Source organism: Mobula birostris, chromosome 6, assembly GCF_030028105.1.
Source record: "Mobula birostris isolate sMobBir1 chromosome 6, sMobBir1.hap1, whole genome shotgun sequence".
Classification (NCBI taxonomy): Eukaryota; Metazoa; Chordata; class Chondrichthyes; order Myliobatiformes; family Myliobatidae; genus Mobula; species Mobula birostris.
The window spans coordinates 81050465-81077043 of NC_092375.1; the positions used below are offsets into that span (position 1 = coordinate 81050465).

General features: G+C 39.8%; 1 protein-coding gene across 6 annotated transcripts in view; it reads right to left on the minus strand.

The window, feature by feature from the left end:
* Nucleotides 1-4051: 4051 nt before the first annotated feature.
* Nucleotides 4052-26579, minus strand: part of LOC140199141 (ribosomal protein S6 kinase alpha-3) — a 139527-nt gene continuing 116999 nt past the window's right edge. For all 6 annotated transcript variants that reach the window (XM_072260728.1, XM_072260731.1, XM_072260730.1 and 3 more), the window contains 5 exons: nt 21985-22146; nt 19462-19538; nt 15393-15510; nt 13818-13958; nt 4052-6083 (listed from right to left, as the gene is read on the minus strand). In XM_072260728.1, coding sequence (XP_072116829.1) covers nt 5958-6083; nt 13818-13958; nt 15393-15510; nt 19462-19538; nt 21985-22146 — 624 coding nt within the window. In that variant the 3' untranslated portion in view covers nt 4052-5957. The remainder of the gene's footprint in view (nt 6084-13817; nt 13959-15392; nt 15511-19461; nt 19539-21984; nt 22147-26579) is intronic.

Below are 26579 nucleotides of genomic sequence, written 5' to 3' on the forward strand. Positions count from 1 at the left end.
TCATCGAAACCTATCAAATGGTGAAAGGCCTTGATAGAGTGGATGTGGAGAGGATGTTTCCCGTGGAGGTGTTGTCTAGGACCAGAGGCCACAGCCTCAGAATTTTAGAATTGAGAAGAGGAGGAATTTTGTTAGCCAGAAAGTGGTGAATCTGTGGAATTCATTACTACAGACGGCTGTGGAGGCCAAGTCATTGGATATATTTAAGGCAGAGGTTGACAGATTAGTCAGGGCATGAAGGGATATCGGGAGAAGACATGAGATTGGGGCTGAGAGTGAAAATGGAGCGGAGCAGACTCGATGGGCCAAATGGATTAATTCTGCTCCTACATTTTTTGGTCTTATGGTCTAAATGGAAAGTCTTCATACAGGAGGCAAAATCAGTTATGCAAATACACCATACAACAGTATCCCATTCAAATCACCCAGCCCTTAAGCCTTTAAAAATCACTCACTTGCATATAGCTCATTGCTGCCAACATTACCCAGCAACACAATCTGACCCACTTCAATATGCAAGTAAAAACCAAAAATGTCAACATATCACAAGAAAGCTCAAAGGTGAAAACACTAAAACTGTAAATATATTCAACAGCAAGACAACATTTGGGACCAGCTGGAGTAGAGGTTATTAGGATCAGGCAGGAATGTGGAGTTGAAGCCAAAAATCAGATCAATAAGAATCTTACCGATCTGGAGCCATTACTACCTATTCATGTTTCTCATTTTTTAAAAATACCTTAGTAAACATATTACCATATCCACATCTTGTATCCATGACAGCTAGAACAAGGGAGGTTTGAAATAGATGCATTACTCGTACTACATACTTTCTGGAACTTCCATTCAAATATTTTGATACTTGTAGGCATTTATCCTTCAAACTGCTAAAAGTCCTGTAACTTTTTTTTGGGGAATAGAAAACTGGGGGTGTAGTGGACAGCAAGGAAGGCTCTCAAAGCTTGCAGTGGGTTCTGGACCAGCTGGAAAAATGACAGATGGAATTTAATGCAGACAAGTGTGAGAAGTTGCACTTTGGGGAGGACAAACCAGGAGAGGATGTACACAGTGAACAATAGGGCATTGAGGAATATGGCACAGCAAAGGAATCTAGGAATATGGATCTATAGTTTGTTGAAAATGGCATCACAACTAGATGGGGTTGAATAGAGCTTTTGACACATTGGCCTTCATAAATCAAAAGGATTGAGTACAAGAGTTGGGATGTTATTCTGAAGTTGTATAAGATATTGCTGAGGCCAAATTTGTTGTATTGTGTGCAGTTCTGGAAATATACCTACAGAAAACATACTATATAAGATTGAAAGAGTACAGAGAAAATTTACAAGGATGTTGCTGGAACTTGAGGTACAGGGAAAGGTTGAATAGGTTCGGACTTCAGTTCCTGGAGCGTAGAGGAATGAGGGAGATTTGATAGACGTATACAAAATTATGAGGGATATTAATAGGGTAAATAGAAGCAGCCTTTTTCAACTGAGGTTGGGCAAGACTGGAATTAGAAACGATAAGTGAAATTTAAGAGGACCCAGAGGAGCTCTTCTTCACTCAGCGGATGTTGCATGTGTGGAAAGAGCTCCCAGTGGAAGTGGTGGATGCAGGTTTGATTGCAATATTGAGGAGAAGTTTGGATAAGTACATGGATGGGAGGAGTATGGAAGAATATGGTCTAGGTACAGATTGTTATGACAAGGCAGGGTAACAGTTCGGCATGGATTAGATGAGCCGAAGTGCCTACTTTGGTACTGTGGTACTCTATGACGCTATGGTTATGGACTCTGATATTAGGGTCTTGAGGGAAAAATGTAGGTTTTTTGCATTTTTGCTCAACATATTCAGATATACTCAAATGACAACCTATTCCAAAAATAAAAATACAATAGACCAGTGCTTACAGAAAGAGACAACATTAATGTTGAGGATCCTTCTTTAGGAGAGGCGACAAACACAGAGAGAGCATTTCTTTTGAATAGAACTGTAGCAGATTGAAACCAGGGTTGCCATAGGGATAAGTTGTTAAATTTGTGCAGTTGGTAGATTAATAATAGCAGTAGTTAAGAGAACAGAAAGAACATAGAAGCTGCTAATTGTGAAGTTGTAGGAAATACCCTGGAGGTTAAGCTACACTAGCAGAGAGAAAAACTTAATCATTACAGGTGGATGGTCTAGAGCAGACAAGTCCATTCTGACACAAGCAGAAAAAGCAAGTTACTTGAGTAACACCCACAAAACACTGGATGAAGTTAGGTCAGGGAGCATCTATGAAAAAGAGTAAGTAGTCGACATTTCAGACCAAGACTTTTCTTCAGGACTGAAGAAGGGTCTCGGCCAGAAACATTGACTGTTTAATCCTCTTCATAAATTTCTGCCTGACCGGCTGAGTTCCTCCAGTATTTTGTGTGCGCTGCTTTGGATTTCCAGCATCTACAGACTTTCTCATGTTTGGAAGTTACCAGAGGAACTTTATGTTTCTTCTATTCAGGGAGAAAGGGGGAAAGAGATAGGAGAAATAGAAAAGATGCAATTAAGGGCTGCTGTCTGTAGTAGAAAGGAAACCATGGTTTTCAGCCAGAGGGTGGTGAATCTATGGAATTTGTGGCCACGGGCGGCAGTGGAGGCCAAGTCATTGGGTGTATTTAAGGCAGAGATTGATAGGTATCTGAGTAGCCAGGGCATCAAAGGTTATGGTGAAAAGGCGAGGGAGTGGGTCTAAATGGGAGAATGGATCAGCTCATGATAAAATGGTGGAGCAGACTCGATGGGCCGAATGGCCAACTTCTGCTCCTTTGTCTTATGGTCTCAGGGTTAAAGGAAATACATGTCTTTTACTATTTGCTGTATACTAGATCAGTGTTGTTTTTGTTATTGAATATGGACACCATTCTGTGATAAATATAGCCATGGTATGCTTAGTGCAACACATTTTCCACCTCCTCCCCCTCAAAGGGGCTACACTTAATATTTCTTCTGAATCATTCTCAACTCCAGGGGTCTCCCTGAGAACATTATTGGGAACAGGAGAAAATGAGGCAGAGGGAATGCTGTTGTGTCATGATATCAGCTTTAAATGAGAACAATTAGACTGTCATCACAAAACACTGTTACAATTAATTGGAAAATGGCCTTATTCAAAAATGGATTGAAGAACTGGGTGCCATTTTAACTTTAATGTAAATTCAGAGCAGCTCCACAGTGAACTATGCAAAAAAGGAAAATTGTATTGTTGAAATCAAGGTGGCAAGTGAAAAAACAAACCAAATTAATTCATACAGTTTTCAGCTCATGTGAGCAGCATGCTTGAAGTGATTTTGCAATCATTTGATCTTAACAGAGCAAAAGGAATAAGATTGAACTGAAGATCGGTATCACTTAAATATGTGCAATTTTTGTAATAGAACACACAAAGGAAGTTGGAGGTGCAAAGAAAGATGATCCTATTCAGTAATGTAAGTGTTTGGAACTTTTGGATTCTGGACCAATTTACAGTCAAATGAAATACTAAGTCCAAATCACTGAAGTAATGATGATGATTCAGGATCAAAATATTCATAAGGTCTTTCAAATGGCAATGAGAAATGACCAGATCTATATAGCGATGTTATGTCAGATCACTTGGGGTAGTACATGATTTATGAGACGACCATGCCATACTGCAGGACATCACCATTGAGTAGCTGGCCACAATTATGTAGCAGCTTCTCAGCAGGAAATCAGTACTATCTTTCGCCAAGGTCAATGGTAAACACAGATCTGAGCCATTAACTCTAAGATTGCTGTAACTCTCTCAGTACTGTAGGCTTTTCAGTCTGGATTATAGCTCAAAGTTTTTGATTCAATCTTGGTCAGACTTGCAATAACAGTTGCTGAGGCAGAAAATCTACTTTTTCATAAAAACACTTGAAGATAGCTTAAGAAATGATAGGTTCAGGCCAGAGAGGGATGTCCCTAATTCAGATGAAGGAACAGCAAGCAAGAAAAAAATGTAACATTTATTAGTTAAACTAATAGAGGGGGAGAACAAAGAGCCTCTGAGGAAATGAAAGAAATTGTTTATTAGTTAATTGCTAAAATACAGAGATTCTGATTACCCTGGAAGTAGAGTCAGGGGACATTAGTGGTATTCGGCAAAAGAACTGAGGAAAGATGAACAGAATTCAATTTAGCAGTAATAATCACCTGGAATGCACTGCCTAAATGATAACTGAATACATTTGGGAAAAGGAAAACAAGTGTTATTGCTATGGGAATGTGAGATAAGGAAGCTTCACTGGGTAGCTTTTCCAAAAGATACGTAGGTTCTCAATTGCCTTTCTGCATTAAAAAATGGAAGTGTCAAATTCCAAGCTGAATCCATTTTTCAAGTAATGAAATAACCCACTAATTAACACATTAAGTCATTCAAAAGCAAAACTTAAAGGTCAGAAGTAAATTACAGCATAATTTTAATGTTTGAAGATTTATTCTGTATAAATTTGTTTTTCTGCATGATTACAAAAAATTGTCAGTCCATAAGGAGTGACACAAGTAATGTTAAAAAAAAACTGTTTCCACTTCAGTTACCCTCAAATCAGCTTAGGTAACATTAAACTCAAATGAAAACATTCTGATGCTGTACCAAAATTAGGCACAATTAAGTCAATCTTTTTCAGCATTGACTATTCTGGTCAATCCAGTTAAAATGGTAGCAATATCAGCTGAATCTGACTTCAGCTACCAAATTCACGCTTTGGTAAAGACAGTATAAAAAATCCTCATATGTCCACTTCAGTGCTTTGCTACGCTGTAGAGTCCAGTATAAAGCTTGATTTGTATAGAAGTGTAGAAAAATATTACATCTGTGATACTGTTGCATTTTTAAAAACTCACCAAGTAGATTTGAAAATTCAAAATAACTTCACCCATCATCTTTACAACTTCCCTTCAAGCTTTGATAGCTGGATGACAACACTTAATATGCATTTGACTCTATTGCAATCCTATCCCATCAATTATAAGGAATCGATTAAGGCTACAATATCTTGAAAATATTACATAAAGAATGGAGGAGATGAAGGTATAATGGATACACAGCAAAAGATCTTCATTTCTATTTTCCCTCACTGCAACTCAAGTGCCCATGTGAACCCATTTGAGAAATTCAGTCTATTTTGTTCAACAGCACAATAAGCAGCAAAAAAAAAATGACCATCCCCTTCACCATTTCACGCTAAGCTATATATAAAATGAAAAATTACTTTATAAAACATACTTTCACACAAAAGTAAGAGTTTTCATAATACGTGCTCAAGTTGATAGTTTGCCTTCTGGATGATCCATGGATTACAGTAACATATTGGGTACAGTAGTTAAAAATCAACTCAAGATGCAGGTAAGAAGAGGTATTGTCCCTCAGCTACTTAACAGTACCCCAAGGAAATTTCAACCATGGTATAGTGATCGTATTAGTGTGAAAATTAACCGATGATTCAGAAAACTATTGGGAGGACTATTCGAGAGAAAATGCAGTTAAGGGTCACTGCCTCCATCCAGGTCATGACATTCAAACATGGCACAAGGCTTTAACACGTATAGGATATACAATTACTCAAGTGCTCAACTTCTTAAAAAATTAATAACAAAAACATCCCAGGTGGATTTGTACATTCCCAATAAAAATTCAGTACGATTCAGAGTGCTTCTCCTATTACTAATTTACAAGTAATACAGTGTTCATTGCAATGCCAAGTTTCTATGCATTTACCCAAATAATTTTTGATCCTAATTATGATTCCACTTCACATTCCATCCAAAATTCCCAAAATCCTGGTATCCAATTGTTCAAAGCAGGACTAACAGAAGGCAAAAAGCAGCATATAAAGGCAACTGGGATAGTTCTTCTTTACACTGTTCTGTGATATACATCCAAGGCTGCTGCAGTCCAGTTTTCAGCAGAGGTCACTTTAAAGAGCAGTTGAGGTAAGTTTCTTTACACCCCTTCGCTGAGCCAGGTTTGAGCAGCCAACAGGTTCTAGAACGGGCTGCAACGGTGTGCGGTTCAATGCAGAGTAAGTGGCAGCCATGGCCCCCTTAAAAATATAAAATAACATGAGTGAAGATAAAGCAGTAAGGTTTCAGTATATGCACATAACTTTACTCAGGAATTTGCTATCATGTTTACACATAAAATCACGATACTACAAAACAATTTCATCTGCTGCAAAGCATTATGATATCCTGAGAATGAAAGACATATCACCCGAGTAATTTTTTCAACTGCGAACTCCAATATTAATGTTTGTAACACCTTTCCTTCAATAGAAAACTGAAACAAACCTAATACAGCAAAAGTAGATGGATATTACAATTGTCAGAAATTCCACATCAAAGCTCAAGTGTTCTGCTTCTACAAGCATTGCTCATTTTGTATACAATTTGTTTTGTACAATCACTTCCTGTTCATTATCTTTTTAAAACAATTTCCTGCATGGGTTAATATGGATTTCGATTTGGAGTAAACATGGTTGAAAGATATCCATCTCCATCCTCTATTTGCCCTTGAAACAGCATATCTGTGAGCCTTAATCTTTCTTAATATTGGTAAACATTTACATTCGTTGCTATTAAGCTATCGATGTTCACTCTAGTCCATGGCTTGGCTATATGTTGCATGTGTGTATTACCTTATTTAATGCTAATCATAAGAACAATTGATAATATTGATATATTCTGCCTTGAATTTAATATGTATTCTACTTGACTTTCAGTAGTTTCACGAAGTTTTATCATTATAAACCCTGAAGAAAGCTTCCAGCTGGGGTGATTTTTGAGGTCTTTAACTCCCTGCCTAGCTTTGTATGCAACACACTGCGAGAGCTGTAGAAATGAAAAGATAAGTTGCCCTCAAAGGCACTGCCATGAACTGGAGCAGTGTCTGAATGCTGCATGTTACAATGTCCTCTTCTTCACGATCACTGAGCCATGGAGGTCAGATCAGAATGTGGCACCTCAATTGCGTCTTTGTGACACTCAAGCAAAACCATGCTGCAGCATGAGTCCATGCCAGAGCGGAAACAGCCATGACAGCAGCATAGCTAAGTGCAAAGCCGAAATGCTAATTGAGAAAGCTTGTGTAGAAGCTAAATTCTATACCCAGTCCTCCTCCTGAACTTACATCCTCTGCTTCAGATTCAAACCCAAAGATGAACTCTCATTTAAGGTACAAAGTGAGAAGTGCCCAAAGTCACCCAATTTGGAAATGTGTGGGTGTTCACCACTTAATAAGAGCAGACAAAGGCTGAACAGTGCACCAAGTGAATCAGTAGCTCACCCTTCAACAGAAGCTACCCCACAACCAACTGCACAGCCTTCACCAGGCTGAGGTGATAAATCATGGTTTGAGTGATATGCTGAGTCTGGGCAGAGAAGCCCTGAGGCAGAGTCAGTCTGAATGTGGACAAGACAATCATCCAGAGAGTGGTGGAGAATCCGGGGAGGGCAGCAAGGAAAACTAGAGAAGCAGTAACAATATATTGCAGAACACAAATTGACTCGGCGCAGCAAGCACCAGTGTCTCCAAGAAACTTGGCCAAGAATCTACTGGCACTTAAGAATTAGACCCAGATACAGCTGTAACTTCAGGGCCAGCACCTGGGGCTACTGGTTTCAGCACAGCAGCATCAGAACATGGCAAGCAAACCAGCTGGGCATTCATTACATGTAGCTACTTTCCTGTATACAGGTGTCCCCCACTTTTCCAACGTTCGCTTTACAAAACCTTGCTGTTTTGAAAGACCTACATTAGTTACCTGTTTTCACTAACAGAAGGAGTTTACACTGTTACGAAAAAAGGCAGCATGCGCCCAAGCAGCCAAGCTCCTCCCCCGGAACGGCATTCTCGCCGGCATTGCTTAAACACGTGCCTGTGAGCAGCCATTAGCAAGATGAGATCTAAGGTATCAGAAAAGCCTAAAAGAGCTCATAAGGGTGTTACACTTAGCGCAAAACTAGACATAATTAAGCATTTTGATCGTGGTGAACGAAGTAAGGACAAAGTGAGTTTGGCTTGTGGAAGCTGACGAAGGTGATGTTGAAGAGATTTTGGCATCCCATGACCAAGAACTGATAGATGAAGAGCTGATGCAATTGGAAGAGGAAAGGATAACAATCGAAACCGAATGCAGTAGCGAACGGACCGAAAGTGAAGTCGTCCAGGAACTGAACATGAAGCAACTGCATGAGATGATAGAAAAATGTGCAAGGCTAAGCAGTCAAGCATACTGTCGTTTTTCAAGCCTTCCACATCAGCCACAGCAGATGAGAAACCTCGATATCGAGGCAGGTAGACACAGAAGAAGATGACCTGCCTGCCCTGATGGAAACAGATGACAATGAGATGACACCCCAGTGTCCCACAACCCAACCCCTAGGCCGCAGGCCAATACGTTGCCGCGGAGAACGCAGCAGTAGCCGGGGCATACCCAACACATCTTTAAGAAAAAAGCCGAAATAAACAAGCTAATTAATTAGGTGCCGCCCGGCACATAAATGTCAGCCCAGATCAGAGGCAATTGCTGATTGCATGGCCTCTGATCTGGGCCAACATTTATGTGCCAGGCAGCACCTAATTAATTAGCTTGTTTATTTCGGCTTTTTTCTTAAAGATGTGTTGAGTGCGTCCTGGCCACCGCCGCACACTTCGCGGATCGGTATCAGTCGGCGGCCTGGAGGGTGGGGACCACTGCACCACCCCACCACCCCAACCTCCGACGACTCAGCCTAACACACCATCATCAGTGTGCTCGGCACTGTCTTCCCAATTCCAGTAAGTGATACTACACTGTACATACATTATTTCTACTTTATATAGGCTGTGTATTTTTATGTGTTATTTGGTATGATTTGGCAGCTTCATAGCTTAAAGGTTACTGGAGAGAGTGTTTCCGCTGAGAGCGCTTGCGTGAGATTTTTGCTATGGAGAACAGTGCGGCAATGATCGTGGAAAAGTACTTCTACTTTATATAGGCTGTGTATTTATCATACCATTCCTGCTTTTACTATATGTTATTGTTATTTTAGGTTTTATGTGTTATTTGGTACGATTTGGTAGGTTATTTTTGGGTCTGGGAATACTCACAATTTTTTCCCATATAAATAAATGGTAATTGCTTCTTCACTTTACGACATTCCGGCTTACGAACCGTTTCATAGGAACGCTCTACCTTCGGATGGCGGGGGAAACCTGTATTCCAAACAATGTTCTGGAATATCAGAAGTTACCGGAAGCAGAGCCGGTAGATTTGTTGCCAAGTCATTAGAGAGGACATCTGCTTACCACTGCCAATTTTCATTGTCTGCAACCATATTCCCAACAAGGATGAAACCCCAACTCCTGAAGCAGCATGCAGTTGTTCACATCTTAAGGGCATAGCTGACAAGAACAACCCCCACCCACCCGCACTTGACTCTTCTGCTGAGATTCTCCTGTTGTTTGGCAGAGACACTATCTGTGCACATAAGGTATGTGAATAGCATAATGCTCAGCATGATGTACCTTATGCCCAACGACTAGACCTAGTTTGAGTCATAATGAGTGAAGTCTGCCTCGATGGTGCTTGTCAGCCCACTGTCAGTGCATTTAAGACTAATGTCGTGAAGAATGAGCACCCAAGTCATTTCCAATATTGTGAGAGTAGCATCCATATGAAAGAGAAGATTGTAGGAATAGCCAAATATAGCCTTTGCAGTGGTTGGCACATTTGTAAGCAACCTCTCAGCACAGAGCAACTGAATCAGGCAAAGATTAGAATCTTGTTGTTCGAAGATAGGTGAATGCAGAGGATATGCTGTCCGTCACAAAGCAATAACCTCAGTGAAGAACTCTATCTCTTTCTTGACTCTGAGGGACTGCAGTGAGTTGGAGGTTGTACTAACAGAGCACAACTCACTTCAGAGGTATCTCAGCCGATCATCATTCTGGGTGAGCACCACTGTCACTGATTTGCTCATCAGACGTTACCACGAGCAAGTATGTCATCAAGGATGAACAGTTAAAGCCTGTGCAGTAAGACAGTTTCAAGACTAGTCAGAGACTGTTCATCCTCTTGGCAAAGATGAAATGATCATTTAACTTTTAGTTTCAGAAGTTAAGTTCGACATCATGGAGGTCAGATGGGGAGTGTGCTACCTCTAGAGGTGCTGTTTGTTTTGTACAAATATCACTTCCTGTTTGTAAGTTTTTTAAAAATCCTTTCCTGTGCTGGTTCATTTGGATTTCAATAGAGCAAACATGGTAAAATACATCCATCGCTAGCCACTTTTTAGTTGCCCTTGAAAGTCTTAAGGTTTCTTAATATTGGTAAATAGTTAATGGATGTTCCTTGAAGGAAGTATGTTTATTGTTCATCACTATTAAGCTACTGTTGCACCGTAAGTTATGCTATAGAATGTTGTTCGCGTGTTGTATATTGCTGATCGTGAGAATAAATGTATGTATATTCAGATGCATGGTAATTCTATATTGAATCAAATACATGTTTTATTTGACCTTCTGCAGTTTCACAAAGTTTTCTCTATGAAAACCCTAAAGAAAGCTTCCGGATCAGGTCATTTTTGAGAAGGCATTTAACTCCCTAACTAGCTTTGTATACAACACATTGAGAGCAGTAAAGTGAGATTTCCTTTTATAAGTACATAGTCAATTTTAAAATTTGAGGTTCTGCTTAATTCTAATAAATATCTAAGCTTAAATCAAAATGAAACAAAGTAACTAAGCAAATTTAAAATACTTCTAATATCTTAAATGAGCTATAATAATACGATAAGAAGCATTATGAGCTATGAGGACATGATACTTAATGTCAACTAGTCACCAGCACAATGTTTTTTGCACCAAATCAATCGGATTACATTCACCTTTATTCTATATGGCCCAGAAAGGAGGGTCAGCAGTGATAGTTTAAAAAGCATGTATCAGGTGAGGAGCTCTTTGTCTTATTACTTGAGGGCTAGGAGCAAATAAAAGAAAGGCAATATCTGGTATTACAGCAATTTCTAGAAGCATTACAGTTGAGGACAAACTACTGACTTTAGTGAGAAGGATGAACAGCAACTGTGTTAGGCAAAGAAGAATTTTTTCATTTTCCTTGAGTTGTTAAAAGGGGGCAGAGGTGGCAATCAGTGAAGTGTTATGCTCATCCAGCAAGGTATGGGACATCAGAGAAATCTAGCATCCTTTATGACTATGTCAGACCGCATTGATCAGATGGAACAGCAGTTGGATTCACTGAGGTGCATGCAAGATCAGAAAGTGTTATGGACAGGAGTTTCAGGATGGTGGTTACAACAAAGTTTCACTCAGATAGACAAGAAAGTGTCAGGAGGGGAAAGCTATTTTCCTGTGGTTGCTCCTCTCTCAAACAAGTATATTGCTTTGGATACAGTTGGGGTGGGGGGTGGGGAAGAGTGGCAAATGACCTTGCAGAGCGGGGAAAAAATTGACAGCAGGAGCCAGAACAGTGGCACCATGATTGGCCCTGATGCAGAGCAGGGGTGGGTAGAGACAAGGAGGCTGTAGTTACAGGACAGTCAATAGCTCGGGTAACAGACAAGAGACTCGGTGGCCTTGAATGAGGTATATTGCCTCCTGTGAGCCAGGGCCAAAGATATTACAGAACATTATAAAAGGGGGAGGAGGGCAGCCAGTAATCATTGTGCATGTTCATACTCAATACATAGGTAGAAAAGGGGTGAGGTCCTGCAGTGTACACAGGAAGTTAGATGATTATAAAGCAGGATATCAGGTTGTAATCTCTGGAATTACTCCCTGTTGCCATGTGCTTGTGAGGGTAGGAATTAGCCCAACAGGCAAGGGACATGAGCTCAGGGCATGAATACAAGGACTGGAATGTTATAGTTATTACAGAAAAATGTTTGAGGGATGGGCAGGACTGGTAGCTCAATGGTCCAGATGCTAGAGGCATGAAAGATGTAAGGGTAATGAAGGAGGGGGAGTTGCTTTTCTGATTAGCAAAATCTCCAGCACAGAATAATCCTGGTGAATGTCCAGTGAGGCTATATGGGTGGAGTTCAGAAACAAAAAGGGAACAATCACTTTGATGGGATTCTACTGCAGCTTCACATCGCTGACAACCCCTCCTCCCAAAAACATTCAGCAGGAATTAGAGCAGCAAATATGTTGGGAGATTACAGATGGTCATAAGAATAATAATAGTAGGTGGTTTTAGGTTCCTATATATGACTGGGATTGCTATCGTCCTAAGAATTTGGAAAATTTCTGAAGCAACATACAGATGGCCCCATTACATAGGAGGCAACACTGGATCTTCTACTGGGAAATGATGTAGAGAAAGTGACTGAAGTGTCAGTAGTATGCACTTTGGGATTAGTGGTTATAATTCTATTAGTTTTCAAAGAATTATGAAAAAGAATTGGACTGATCTGAAAATTAAACTAAACTGGGGCAAAGATAATTTTTAATAGCATAGCCATGAACTTACAAAGGTTAATTGAGAAAGGCTGTTTGCAGTGAGACGACGCTAGCCCAGGTACAGTATATGGAACAAGGCATGCATGAGTTGGACCAAAGAGCTCCTTCTGCATTGTATAAATCAATACAGCTTTACCTGACAACTATCATTTGCCTTAAAAGGTCTTTCACAAGTGTTCCAAAGTGTCTACTTTGAAGTACTTTGAAACTGTAGTAACTCCAATACATAAAGACCGCAGCAGCTAACCTACAAGCTGCAACAAATAGTGGAATTTGACTAAAACCATTTGTTTCATATCTATTATCTGAGGGATAAATACTGACACCACCGAAAAAAACTTCCTTCAAATAGTGGCATGGGAATCTTAAGTCTAAGACAGCACACAGGATCTCAACTTGGTTTATCTGAAAAGCAACTTGGAAAAATGCTGAATTCTCTCAGTGCACTCTGTACACTCCATTACCATGTCACCCTCCCTCCCCACTTTTAGTAATTGTTCATCTTTATCAGACTTGTGCCTTTGATGCCATTTTTATATTAGTGTATAGATAGTGTTACCACACTGAACGAAGCTTTGTGTATTTTCCAACATATGGTCACAACAAGTTATGGATGGCTGTAAACCAGAACCAGTTTATGACATGGAGATGCCCTGCTCACTTTTGTTCATGCCCGCTAAATCAGAGCTGTTATCTCCCCTGGCCCCCCCAGATAGTAATGTGAGCAGCTAAAACTAAGTAGGATGAAAACTTAAACACTTCATTATGATCATTGTGCATCATGATATACATCATGCTCAATTACTAGTTCATGCATCTTAGTCAGAGGCTTCTGGGTTCATTAAAAGATTTGTGTCTAAAATTTCAAATGGCCTGTATATTAAATTCATTTCAGTCACACATCAAAAATTACATGAGTTTAATTTATCCACTGTTGACAAGATGTGCTCTAAACTATTACCTGTAATGAATGTTTGTAATAATCATACTTCCCATTGAAATATTAGAAAAATAGCCATGACAAAATAAAATTTCTAAGTTTGGAATGAATGAATTAATTGCCTTTCAATTTCATTTATTTTACACAGCAAAAATTACTTAATTCATGTTGTATTTAGCATGTCTAGTTAGTGATTTTTATTTTATATAGACTTCAGACAACAAGCCAATGACTATCACCCATTTTGTATATTAAACTAGGCTCCTGCAAGACCATTATCACCTGGTGGTTTTGGTGTTAGGGTCATGTAGTGTCAAATAGGGTGCAAAGAGCTGATATGTAACGAATGAATTGCAATAGCCATTTTTGTTTTACCTTTACTAGATGAGGTGCATCCTGTCGGTTTAAGTGAAACTGTGGGAGTCGATCTCGATGAATGATCCACGGGTGCCGGAGAATCTGGGTTGTAGTCAACCTTCGCTGTGGATCCACATGAAGCATCTTTGATACAAGATCCTGTTACATTGAAAGATCAAACCATTAAGTTTGGTACAAATCAATGTTATCAAACAAACATACTGCCCAAATAAAGGATTTTTTTGTAAGACAAATCCAATAACAAACTAGTAATACATTTAGATCCATTGTTTCTTTAGCATCCTGGCACTGACCAATGCCAAACTGAAGCAAATCAACATATATTCATTTGGTGGGTTTCATAACTTGTGTTATTGCCAAATGAAGTACAGTCACTTAAAAAAGAGAAATTTGATCACAGCAAATTCCCAACATTAGCCAGGAAAGTGAATATTCTGAGGCAGGAGAACTCACACCCAACCTCCCAATCAAATGTACACCAATGGAGATGAGTAATCTACAAATACTCACTGAACTCTACTTAGTAACATTTAGTGCCCACATAATCTTCAGATTTATGATTGCCATAAACCAACAAATATCCTTCTACTTTGTTTAGTTATAATCCTAGACAATAAAGATGGGAACCGCAGTTGTCAAGGTAGTATGGTGTTAGCCATGACTCAGTAACACCAGCTAACCCAAAGACAGAAGGCTGTGCATTTATGACCCATGTTTTCTAGGCTGATTCTTCAAAGTAGTATTGAGGTAGTATATGTTTGTGTCATTAAATTAAGTATTCATCTGCCCTGTGCAAGTCTCCTTGACACAAAGAATTATGGAGCAAATAACATCACCACAGTTTGGATGCATTTAGCATCTTTCACAATATCCTCAGGTGCATTTGAAATACGACAGCAATTTGTGATGCAAGAAATGAAGAAGTGAAGAACTTGTAAACAACGAACTGCCATAAACAGAGATTTCATAAAACCAAGTCAGTCAATTAAGGAATACCAGTGATAACTCCTGTACTCTTCCTTAAAAGAACACAATGGAATCTTTCACATACAAGAGACCAGATGAAGCCTCATCTTAAAACACTACCCGATAATTGGTGCCTCTGCAGATTTAAAAGTACAAAGTGATACATTATTTCTCCAAGGTGAGAGTTCTTGTGTTGTTCTCAAAAACTTAAGACTGCAAACCATTGTGGGTACTAATTTGAAGTAAGATACTGGAGAAAAGAAAGATAATTCATCCATATGGATAATGGGATTCCAGCGCTCTGCCTCCAATACTCACACTACCACTCATGTAATGGAGTTCGTAGAGTTAGCACACAAAGATATTTAATACATTGATCCTGGATTTTTATCTTGGGTATATTGCATTTTATGATCCTATTCATTATCCCAGTAGGATCCTATTCATTATCCCAGGTTCATTTCTGGAATATTACTTCAGTATCCAGTGTTCCCTTTACTTACATTATTCAACCCATTCTCTACCAGCATGCACTCATGTTCCTCCTCGTCAAATCACCAAGAGCTGAATCACATTTATATTTCAGATAATGTTTAAGGCACCAACCTTAGCAACATCAGAAACAGTGTCCCAGTAACCTCCAGTCAGACTGAATTTCCCACTGCCTATTCTTGCCAATATTTCTTCTGGTGTGTCATCAGGCCCATTAGCAAAAGGGGTATAACTGAAACAAAAGTCAAATTCTCATTATTAAACCATAAACGCAGAAATCATTAAATTAAATTTGATGCACTCGTCAAGACAAAAGTTAACATTTTTGGGTAACATGACGTGCAAATAAGGTTTGTTAGAAATAAGATGGTGTATTCAAACAGGGAACAATATACAGGTGTCAAACAACAGGAATTCTGTATATGCTGGAAATTCAAGCAACACACATCAAAGTTGCTGGTGAACGCAGCAGGCCAGGCAGCATCTGTAGGAAGAGGTGCAGTCGACATTTCAGGCTGAGACCCTTCGTCAGGACTAACTTCCTTCAGTTAGTCCTGACGAAGGGTCTCAGCCTGAAACGTCCACTGCACCTCTTCCTACAGATGCTGCCTGGCCTGCTGCGTTCACCAGCAACTTTGAAATATACAGGTGTCCCCCGCTTTTCGAACGTGCGCCTTACGAAACCTCACTGTTACAAAAGACCTACATTAGTACCCTGTTTTCGCCTTCAGAAGGTGTTTTCACTGTTACGAAAAAAAATTCAGCACGTGATAAAAGGCAGCGCGCCCCGAGCAGCCGCTCTCCCCCGGATTTGGAACTGCATTGCTTTAACACGTGCCTGTGAGCAGCCGTTTGCAAGATGAGTTCTATGGTATCGGAAAAGTCTGAAAGAGCTCGTAAGGGTGTTACACTTACGGTAAAACTAGACATAATTAAGCGTTTTGATCGTGTTGGACGAAGTAAGGACAACGTGAGTTTGGCTTGTGGAAGCTGACGAACATGATGTTGAAGAGGTTTTGACATCCCATGACCAAGAACTGACAGATGAAGAGCTGATGCAATTGGAAGAAAAAAGGATAACAATCGAAACCGAGCGAGTAATGATAAAGTACGACTTTAATTTTGAAAGGGTACGTCGGTTTAGGGGATATTTGCAGGATAGTTTGAGTCCTTATTAAAGAACTGTGTGATAGAAAAATGCGCGAGGCTCAGCAGTCAAGCAAGCCTTCCACATCAGCCACAGCAGATGACGAACCTCGACCTTTGACATCGAGGCAGGCAGAGATAGAAGAAGATGAGCTGCCTGCTCTACTAGAAACAGACGACAAGATGACACCCCAGTGTCCCACCACCCCAACCCCCAGGCCACGGACAGATACCGATTCGCGGAAAATGCAACGGTAGCCGGGACGCACACAGCACATCTTTAAGAAAAAAGCCGAAATAAACATGCTAATTAATTAGGTGCTGCCGACACGTAATTGTCGGCCCAGATCAGAGACGACGCAATCGGAAATTGGCACTGATCTGGGCCGACAATTACGGGCGGCACCTAATTAATTAGCCTGTTTGTTTCGGCTTTTTTCTTAAAGATGTGCTGGATGCATCCCGGCTACTGCTGGACCCCTGCGTGCTTCGCAGCAATGTATCGGTCGGCAGCCCGGAGGGTGGGGGGCCACTGTACCAGCCATCCTGCGACGACTCAGTCTGACACACCATCAGTGTGCTCAGTGCTGAACCAATTCTGGTAAGTGATACTACACTGTACATACATTATTTCTACTTTATATTGGCTGTGTATTTTTATGTGTTATTTGGTATGATTTGGCAGCTTCATAGCTTAAAGGTTACTGGAGAGAGGGTTCTTGCCGAGAGCGCTTGCATGAGATTTTCTGCCGAGAGCGCTTGCGTGAGATTTTCGCTATGGAGAACAGTTCAGTAATGATTGTGGAAAAGTATTTCTACTTTATATAAGCTGTGTATTTATCATAGCATCCCTGCTTTTACTATATGTTACTGTTATTTTAGGTTTTATGTGTTATTTGGCATGATTTGGTAGGTTATTATTGGGTCTGCAAACACTCACAAAATTTTCCCATATAAATAAATGGTAACTGCTTCTTCGCTTTACGACTTCCGGCTTACGAACCATTTCACAGGAACGCTCTACCTTCGGATGGCGGGGGAAACCTGTACTTCATTAATTGAAGGCAGGTGTTTAGATTAAGAAAATACAGATGCAAGGTATATTTAACTGTACTGCATGAGTAGAGTATAACTTTTAATGTGACTAAATGGTGTTACCATAGCCACCGAGAGGCATAAGGGGCCATATGGCTCCCTTCAACTCTTTTTGTTATTCAGTAAGATCAAGTTCAATTTCTTCTTGGCCTCAAACCCTCTTTCTTGTAAACCTCAACACTCCTCAGAAGTCTATTCCAGCCTTATAACAGTCTTCAGCTCCAATCCTAAGTATTGAGGCCCTGCATGATGTGCTGTTTTTCAGTGAGCCAGAACAAGCTGCAGAAGATAGCATAAAAATTTCCAACAAATCATAGTATTTCTAGCATATTGAAATATCAAAAACTAAAATTCAGGATTTTTTTGATCCATTTTCCCTCTCAACTTCATTTGCCTACCTTCTCCCTGTAACCTTTCATGCCCTAACTAATCAAGAACCTATCAACTTCCGCCTTACATACACCCAATGACCTGGCTTCCATAGCTGCCTGTAGCGACAAATTCCAGATCCACCACACTTCTGGCTAAAGAAATTCTTCATCTCCATTCTAAATATACATCACTCAATTCTCAGACTGTACCCTTTGGTCCTAGATGTCACCACCATAGGAAACATCCCTTTCACCTAGGCCTTTCAACATTTGATAGGTTTCAGTCAGATCCGCCCTCATTCTTCTAAATTCCAGTGAGTACAGTCCCAGAGATGTCAAATGGTCCTCATACCCTTTCATTCTTATGAACCTCTTCTGAACCTTCTCAAATATTAGCACATCCTTTCTTAGATAAGAGACTCAAAACTGCTCACAATACTCCCAGGTGAGGCCTCACCAGTGTTTTATAAAGCCTCAGCATTACATCCTTGCTTTTATATTCTAGTCATTGCGAAATGAATGCTAACATCGCATTTGCCTTCCTCACCACCGCTTCAATCCGCAAATTAGCATTTAGGGAATGCAACGCAAGGACTCCCCAGTCACTTTGCACACAGAGTTTTGAATTTTCCGCCCATTTAGAAAACAGTCTACGCTTCTTTCCAGACATTCCACCTCTCCCGGAAGTTCCGGGAGCCTCCCGCATATGAATAGTGGCTCCCTGATGCCCGCAAATTATATACAATATCACGGAAATCAATTTTTTTGAGAGCGAGCAGGCGAGGGAAAGGAAGCCAGAGCGCGTGAGCGACCACGAGAAAGAGAGCAAGAGCACGCCATGGCAGAGTGTTCCAAAAAAAAAAAAAAAGAAAATATAAAACGTACGTCACCCCAGACTACACAAAAGTGTACCCCTGCCTAATAGGGGTCAAAAATAATGACAGTGTTGCTCGCTGCACTGTTTACAACAGTGACTTTTCTATTGCTCATGGTGGGTTAAGACTGTAAAAGACATGTTGAGGTGAGTTTAACAGGTGTCATTCGTTCATTAGCATATTTAAACTAGCTGGCTGGCTGCCAAGGAGCTACTCTATTGCAGACATCCCATCTCTTCTGGAAATCTCCTACAAATTGATGGTGCTACCTCCCTGAAATCAGTTTTTGTAGGATGGGATGTCTGTCTTTCCCTTCTACCAAAGTGCATGACCATACATTCCAACAGGTCGGTGGGCAGATTCTATCCTTCCAATGGATGAAAGTAGTCATTTAATGTAGGAATTGGAAAAATGTTAGCGAAAAGCAGGATTACGGATTTGTACACTTGCATGAAAATTCCAAACTTGGTGGCACTTTTATGGAAAATGCTGCACACTGAGTGTGAAAACTGCAAAATTTCCATCAACATTATAAAAGTCCTGATAATGCAAACTGAACTGTAAGTTTTATGTTAAAATGTGCCATTTCCAGATTCAAATGTATCACAAACCATTGCCAACATGATTCACTGCCTTTACCAATGGGTGGAAAGTCCTTTTACATTTCAGTTAGATCCATCATTAATGTAAACTTACCCTGTGAGCATAGTGTAGAGAAGAACACCAAGACTCCATATATCACAAGCTGCATCATACCCTTGCCGCTTTAAGACCTAAGAAGTATAAAACAAACTAATAAACTGTTCATGTTTCCAGTTATCTTGTAAAGAATAACTTTAAAGGCAACAAGGCTTAGCATTCAAACCAGGTGCAAGAACTTTCAGAATGTACCAGACTCCTGTGTGGTGTGAAGAAATACAAGTTTTCTGTCAAGAGCAATGTAAACTTTAGAATCATAGGGTTATGAAGCAATGGAATTCATTTTGCTGAATTATTGAAAATATAATTGCATGATGGCAATGAGGAGTCATACAGGCACAAGATAGATCAGCTGGTTGAGTGGTTTTGTAAGAATAACCTTGCACTCAACGTTAGCAAGACCAAAAAATTGATATATGGACTTCAAGAAGGGGAAGTCAGCAGAACATACACCAGTCCTTATTGAGGGATGGGCAGTGGAAAGAGTGATCAGCTTGAATTTATGGGTGTCAACGTCACAGAGGATCTATCCTCGGCCCAACATATAGATGCAATCACAAAGGCAGCATGTCAGTAGCTATAATTTATTAGGAGTTTGAGGAGATTTGGTTTGTCACCAAAGACTCCAGCAAATTTCTAGAGATATACCATGAAGAGCATTCTGACTGGTTGCATCACTGCCTGGTATGGTGACTCCAATGCACAGGACTGAAAAAGGATGCAGAGGGTTGTAGATGCAGCCAGCTCCATTACAGGCACATACCTCCCCACCACCAAGGACATCTTCACATTGCAGTGGTACAAGAAGTCAGAATCCATCATTTAGGACCCTCACCATGCAGGACATGTCCTGTTCTCATTACTACCATCAGAGAGCCTGAAGACCCACATGCAACATTTTAAGAAGCTCTGCCATCAGATTTCTGAATAGTCTATGAACCCACGAACACTGCTTTGCTTTTCCTCTTTTGAACTATTTGTTTTTTTACTTTTTGGTAATTTTTTGTCTTGTACTATTCTGTTGCCACGAAACAACGGGTTTCATGCCATGTCAGTGATAATAAACCTGATTCTGATTCTGTCTCAGACTCTTGCTGACCTGCAGAATATTTCTAGTATTTATTTTATGCATACTTTACCACTGTTTAGTTACACCAGGGACCTTCAAATCTTCTCTTTATTACAAATAGTATTGAAATTTTAAAGTTATACTCCCATGAAGTTACAGAATGAAGATAAAAGTCTATTTTATTTCTCTAATTGTGAACATCTCTTATCCAGAGTATACAAAGTCAGATGTAAATAGTTGCAAAAGCTCAGAAACTGGGAACAATCTTACTTATAGATAGATAGATATACTTTATTAATCCTGAGGGATATACTTTATTAATCCCGAGGGATATACTTTATTAATCCCGAGGGAAATTATGATAGAAGTTTAACCCCTACATCAAGATTTGAAAACATATTTTTGATTAAGGCCTGAAGCAACTAATACAAAGTGCTATTTTCCAATTTTAAAGGAACTACATAGGTGCAAGTTTTTTCAGTACCAAATTACATACTGTACAAAATTACAAAATAAAAAGAAATACGTAGCTCAAAAGAGAAATAGTGAGGTAGTGTTGCATTTATGATTTTGGCAAGAGTTGAACTGAGATATCATCTATTAATTTGCAGTGCAATAAAGGACAACAAATTTCTGAACATGTTACATAATCTCTTGAAATTGAGATGCGACACAGAATGCTACATTCTGTCACTCTTGGGATCTAGACCATCTTTTTTAAAAAAAATCAAGCCCTTTGGTAAAGGCTAGTTTACATCAATTTACAGGCTACAACATGTAGCTTTTAAATTGATAGGATCATAAACTACCTAATTTGGGGCAATCACACATGGTTAGTCCAAGAAGCACTAGTGCTGATGATGCAATTGAGTTGTTATTCTGAGGAAGGGGTTAAGGGGGATAGATAGAAAAGAACTGACAATGATTTATAGTGCAGCTAGCTGTGATGAGATGCTTGGAATTGTTTCCTCTTGTCGCTCACAGAGTGTTATTATACCTATTTATTTCCCTCTCCTTGATGAGAATAAACTTCCCTGCAAAAAAGAAAATTTTGCATTTAGGGAAAAAATATTTGGTTTGAAAGATTGCTTCGTATATCTTATTCACCCTGGCATATTTATAATAACTATATATATTATATCATCTCTACCCAGGCAGGATCAGTTTTAATGCAAGCCACATCTAGACCATTGCCTGGGATGATATGTTCCCTCACCCTGCATGAAAAGTAGCTGCTGATCACAGGGAACCTTCACAAGCAGAGCTGAAATTGGTAGTCAGCACAATAGATAAGTGGAGAAATTAACATGCATACTGCCATCCTCATAGACTATGGTTTTCAGATATACTGCACTATCCTGGAAAACCCTGACGAGCACTAATCATTTTATTGTTTCAAGGGGTAACACTTTTACAATACTTCAATAAAAGACAAATAAATAAAGCCTTACTTCAGGAGCAACAAAATTAGCTGTATAACATGGAGTCATGAGAAGGCCATTGTCAGCACGTAACTGCTTGGCAAACCCAAAGTCACATATACGAATCGATTCTGGATTGCCAGACTCATCCACATACAAGATGTTACTCGGTTTCAAGTCTCTGTGTACCACCTGCACGGATTAAAACAGATTAATATACCGTAGAGCATCACTGCTTTATTAATCCATTCTTAAATAATTTATGCTGGTACATCTATAATACCGATATTAAAACAGCCCGTGTACAAGCAAATGTACAAACGGCTTCCTGAAATTGATAAATACAATTTAGAATCCTGCTCAGATGTCGAATCACTGGGTATCTCAGAAAAAAATCATGACTCAAGTGTCTCTTAATTACAGAAAAACACAGCTATGATGCCTTGTTGGTTAATGAATGTACAGTATACCCTTGAAGTTCAAGAATACTTAGCACTCCTATATTGCATGTGGAGTTCAGATGTCAGCTGTTCCCCAGCAGTTGCCAGGATTTTTGCACACTTTCCAAGTTGAACTAATCGAGGCACTACTATTTTGAGCTGAGAATATGATTAAAGGAGAAAAAGTCAATTAGGGGAAAAATATCAAAAAGATTTTCCATGATTATTAGTTCCTCATGATTTTGTTTTGGTATTAATTTGCAAATGATAAAGTTATAAATATTTAGGAGGCAGATCTCTGCTGATAAGAGTTTTAAGTCAACCCTAAAAATGAAAAATTTTCTTACTATTCCAGTTAGATAGAATTAGTTTGGACAGTAACAATCAAATTTATAACAGGATAGATAGCGATTCAGAATAAAAAAATTGTCCTTCAGCAAATATAAGCACACAAATATTATTCAACAAATGTCAGCTGGCACACAAGTATCAAGGATACATACTATGGTAAAAACAATTTCTTCCAAGCAGGCTATTTTGGGGGGGATAACATGAAATACATATTGCCTATTTATGTTGCGCTTGATCTCATTTCATTTTATTTCACATGTACATTTTCTGTTATCTATGGGCCTACAGCTGTTATTGGTTGGCGGGCAATACTAGTCAGAATGGTCTCAAATTGTGGTTGGGGGGGGGGGTCATGAAGAAAGGAAGTGGTTCCAAGGGAATTTTCTGTGGGGAGGGAGGAGACACTTGTTCCAAAGCTAATTTTGTAAAAAAAAAATGCCCAGTGTTTAAGATATTGATTAAAGTTCCATCAAATTTGATTGTACAACTTATGTAAGGCTACGCATCAGTTGGTGTTTTAAGTAAAAAGACTAAGTAAAAAGTAAGTAACAATCAAGTTCTGACAGAGCAGGTTGTGTGTGCTTGGACGTGAGACTTCGTGGACAATGAAACAATAGTACTTATCTCAGTTTTGAGAAATTGATTCAGAGTTTGAATTGGAAAGTTAAGAGACAACCTGAGGTGGAGGGACAAAGAGTATTTGGATAATTGTTCTCGGCACAAAGGTACACGTTTTAAACAAATTTGATGGAAAATTATCTTAAACATAGCTATCATCTGAAACTACACTAATATATTTTTTTAAATTTTTAGCTCCTTACCTAATTCAGGATTTTGGATCTATTCAGTCAAGCAAGACCCTTTTATTCAGAGTTGCACGAGTTTTTCTTTTGCTTAATCTGAATTACCTTTGTGATGTCACTAGTGACATTGTGCTAATACTAAAGTTTACCGAACATTGTTAATCAAAAATTGTTTAGCCAGTCAAATTAAAACTGGCAATGTGATGCCAGTTCATGGTTCCTAGTTTACATGAAGATTTGCAATTTACTTTTCCAGTAGAAAATGTGGCCTCAAATTGCTCCTTACATTAAGTTCTCTTATGCAACAGAATTCTTCCAGTAGAGATTTCCATAACAATTTTTAAGGTGTTGATGCAAGAACATTAGAGTTTTTGGAAGGCTGCAGCTCCTTAGAGACCATGTTAAGGAACTGGAGCTGCAGCTGGATGACCTTTGGCTCACATGGGAGAATGAGGTGATAGATTGGAGCTACAGGGAAGTAGTCACCCCTAAGGTGCAGCAGAAAAAGGAAGAGGCAGCAGTGCTGAATTCTCCTCAATAATAAGTATACAAGTATACCATGACACTTTTAACTTGCACTGGACACTTATAACTGATTTTAACTGACATGTGGCTGTTGTGTTTTACTATTTATTGTTATGTTTATTATGTAGTGTTGCGTTTGTTATGTTATGTTATGATTGCACTGCCCCTGAGAAACACTGTCTCATTCTGCCCTGCAGAGCTGATGTATGGTTAGAATGACAAAGTTTTTTGAATCTTGAATGTTAGATACTGTTGTGGGGGAAGCTGCAGCAAATGTGTCTCTGAACCGAAGAGTGAAGAAGAAGAGTGCAGCAGTGACAGGGGATTCCAAATTTAGAGGAGTAGACGGGCAATTCTGTGGACATGAAAAAAGCTCCCGGTTGGTATGTTGCCTTGCAGGTGCCAGAGATGTCTCAAATCAAATCCACAGCATTCTAAAGAGGGAGGGTGAACAACCGGAAGTCATGGTACATATTTGTACCAATGATATAGATAGGAAAAGGCATGAGGTCATGAAGAGAAAATTAAGGGAGTTAGGTAGAAAGCAGAAAAGCAGGACTTAAATAAAGGGCATTCAGGATGAGGTAATAACATTGGATTAGACATTGGCTTTGCTGGAGAAGCCAGAGAGAGGTAGATGGTTGCCTCTATGACTGGATGCCTGTGACTAGTGGAGTGCCGCAAGGATCAGCATTGGGTCCGTTGTTGTTTGTCATCTATATCAATGATCTGGATGATAATACGGTAAACAGCACCAGCAAATTTGTGGATTACACGGAGACAGTGAGGAAGGCTAATAAAGACTGTAGTGGGATCTGGACCAGCTGAAAAAATGGGCTGCAAAGTGGAAGATGGAACTTAATGCAGACAAGTGTGATGTGTTACACTTTGGGAGGACAAACCAGGGTAGGACTTGCACAGCGAGCAGTATGGCACTGAGGAGTGCGCAGTAGAACAGAGGAATCTGGGAACAGAGATTCATTATTCCCTAAAAGTGACATCACAAGTATATAGGATCGTAAAGAGAGCTTTGGAAAACTGGTCTTCATAAAATCAAAGTATTGAGTACTGGAGTTGGCATGTTATTGTTGAAGTTGTACAAGATGTTAGTGAGGCCTAATATGGAGTATTATATGCAGTTCTGGTCACCTACCTACAGGAAAGATATCAGTAAGATTCAAAGAGAAGATTTACAAGGATGTTGCCAGCTCTTGAAGACCTTAGTTACAGGGAAAGGTTCAACAGGTTAGGACTTTATTCCCTAGAGTGTAGGAGATTTGATAGAGGAATACAAATAGGGTAACTGCAAACAGGCTTTTTCCACTGAGGTTGGGTGAGACTAGAAGTCCTGGGTTAAAGGAAAACCTTTAAGGGGAACACAAGGGGGAACTTCTTCACTCAGAGGGTAGTGAGTGTGGAACAAGTTGCCAGTATTGGGGGTGATGTATTAGCATGGATAGAGGATTGGTTACCTAAAAGAAAGCAGAGTTGGGATACATGGGTGTTATTCCAGTTGGCAATCAGTGGTGAGTGATGTGCCGCAAGGGTCGGTGCTGGGTCCACAACTGTTCATGCTATACGTTAACAATCTGGAAGAGGGGACCGAGTGTAATGTAACCAAATTGGCTGATAATACTAAGTGAGTGGAAAGCAAATTGTGCAAAAGATATGGAGAGTCTGCAGAGAAATATAGACAGGTCAAGTAAGTAGGTAAGGGTCTGACAGATGGAATACAATGTTGGTAAATGCAAGGTCATCCACTTTGGAAGGAAAAATGAAAGAAATTATTATTTAAACTGTTAAAAAAAAATGCAGCATGCTGCTGAGCAGAGGGGCTTGGGAGTGCTTGTGCATGAATCACAAAAGGCTGGTTTGTAAGTGCAGCAGGCTACCAAGGCGGCAAATGGGATTGCTAGAGGGATTGAATTTAAGAGCAGGGAGGTTATGCTGCAACTGTACAGGGTACTGATGAGGCTGCACCCGAGTACAGCATGCATTTCTGGTCTTGTTGCTTGAGAAGGATATACTGGCTTTGGAAGTGGTGCAGAGGATGTTCACCGGGTTGATTCCAGAGATGAGGGGGTTGGACTATGAGGAGAGATTGAGTTGCCTGGTACTGTACTTGCTAGAATTCAGAAGAATGAGACAAGATCTTATAGAAACATAAAATTATGAAAGGGATAGATAAAATAGAGGCAGGAAATCTGTTTCCACTGATAGGTGAGACTAGCCTCAAGATTCAGGGGAATAGATTTAGGACTGAGATGAGGAAGAACTGCTTTTCCCAGAGAGTGGTGAATCTGTGGAATTCTCTGTCCAATGAAGCAGTGGAGGCTACCTCAGTAAATATATTTAAGACAAGGTTGGATAGATTTTTGCATAGTAAGGGTTATGAGGAAGAGGCAGGTGGATGGAGATGAGCCCATGGCCAGATCAGCCATGATCTTATTGAATGGCAGAGCAGGCTCGATGTGCCAGATGGCCTACTCCTGCTCCTATTTCTTAT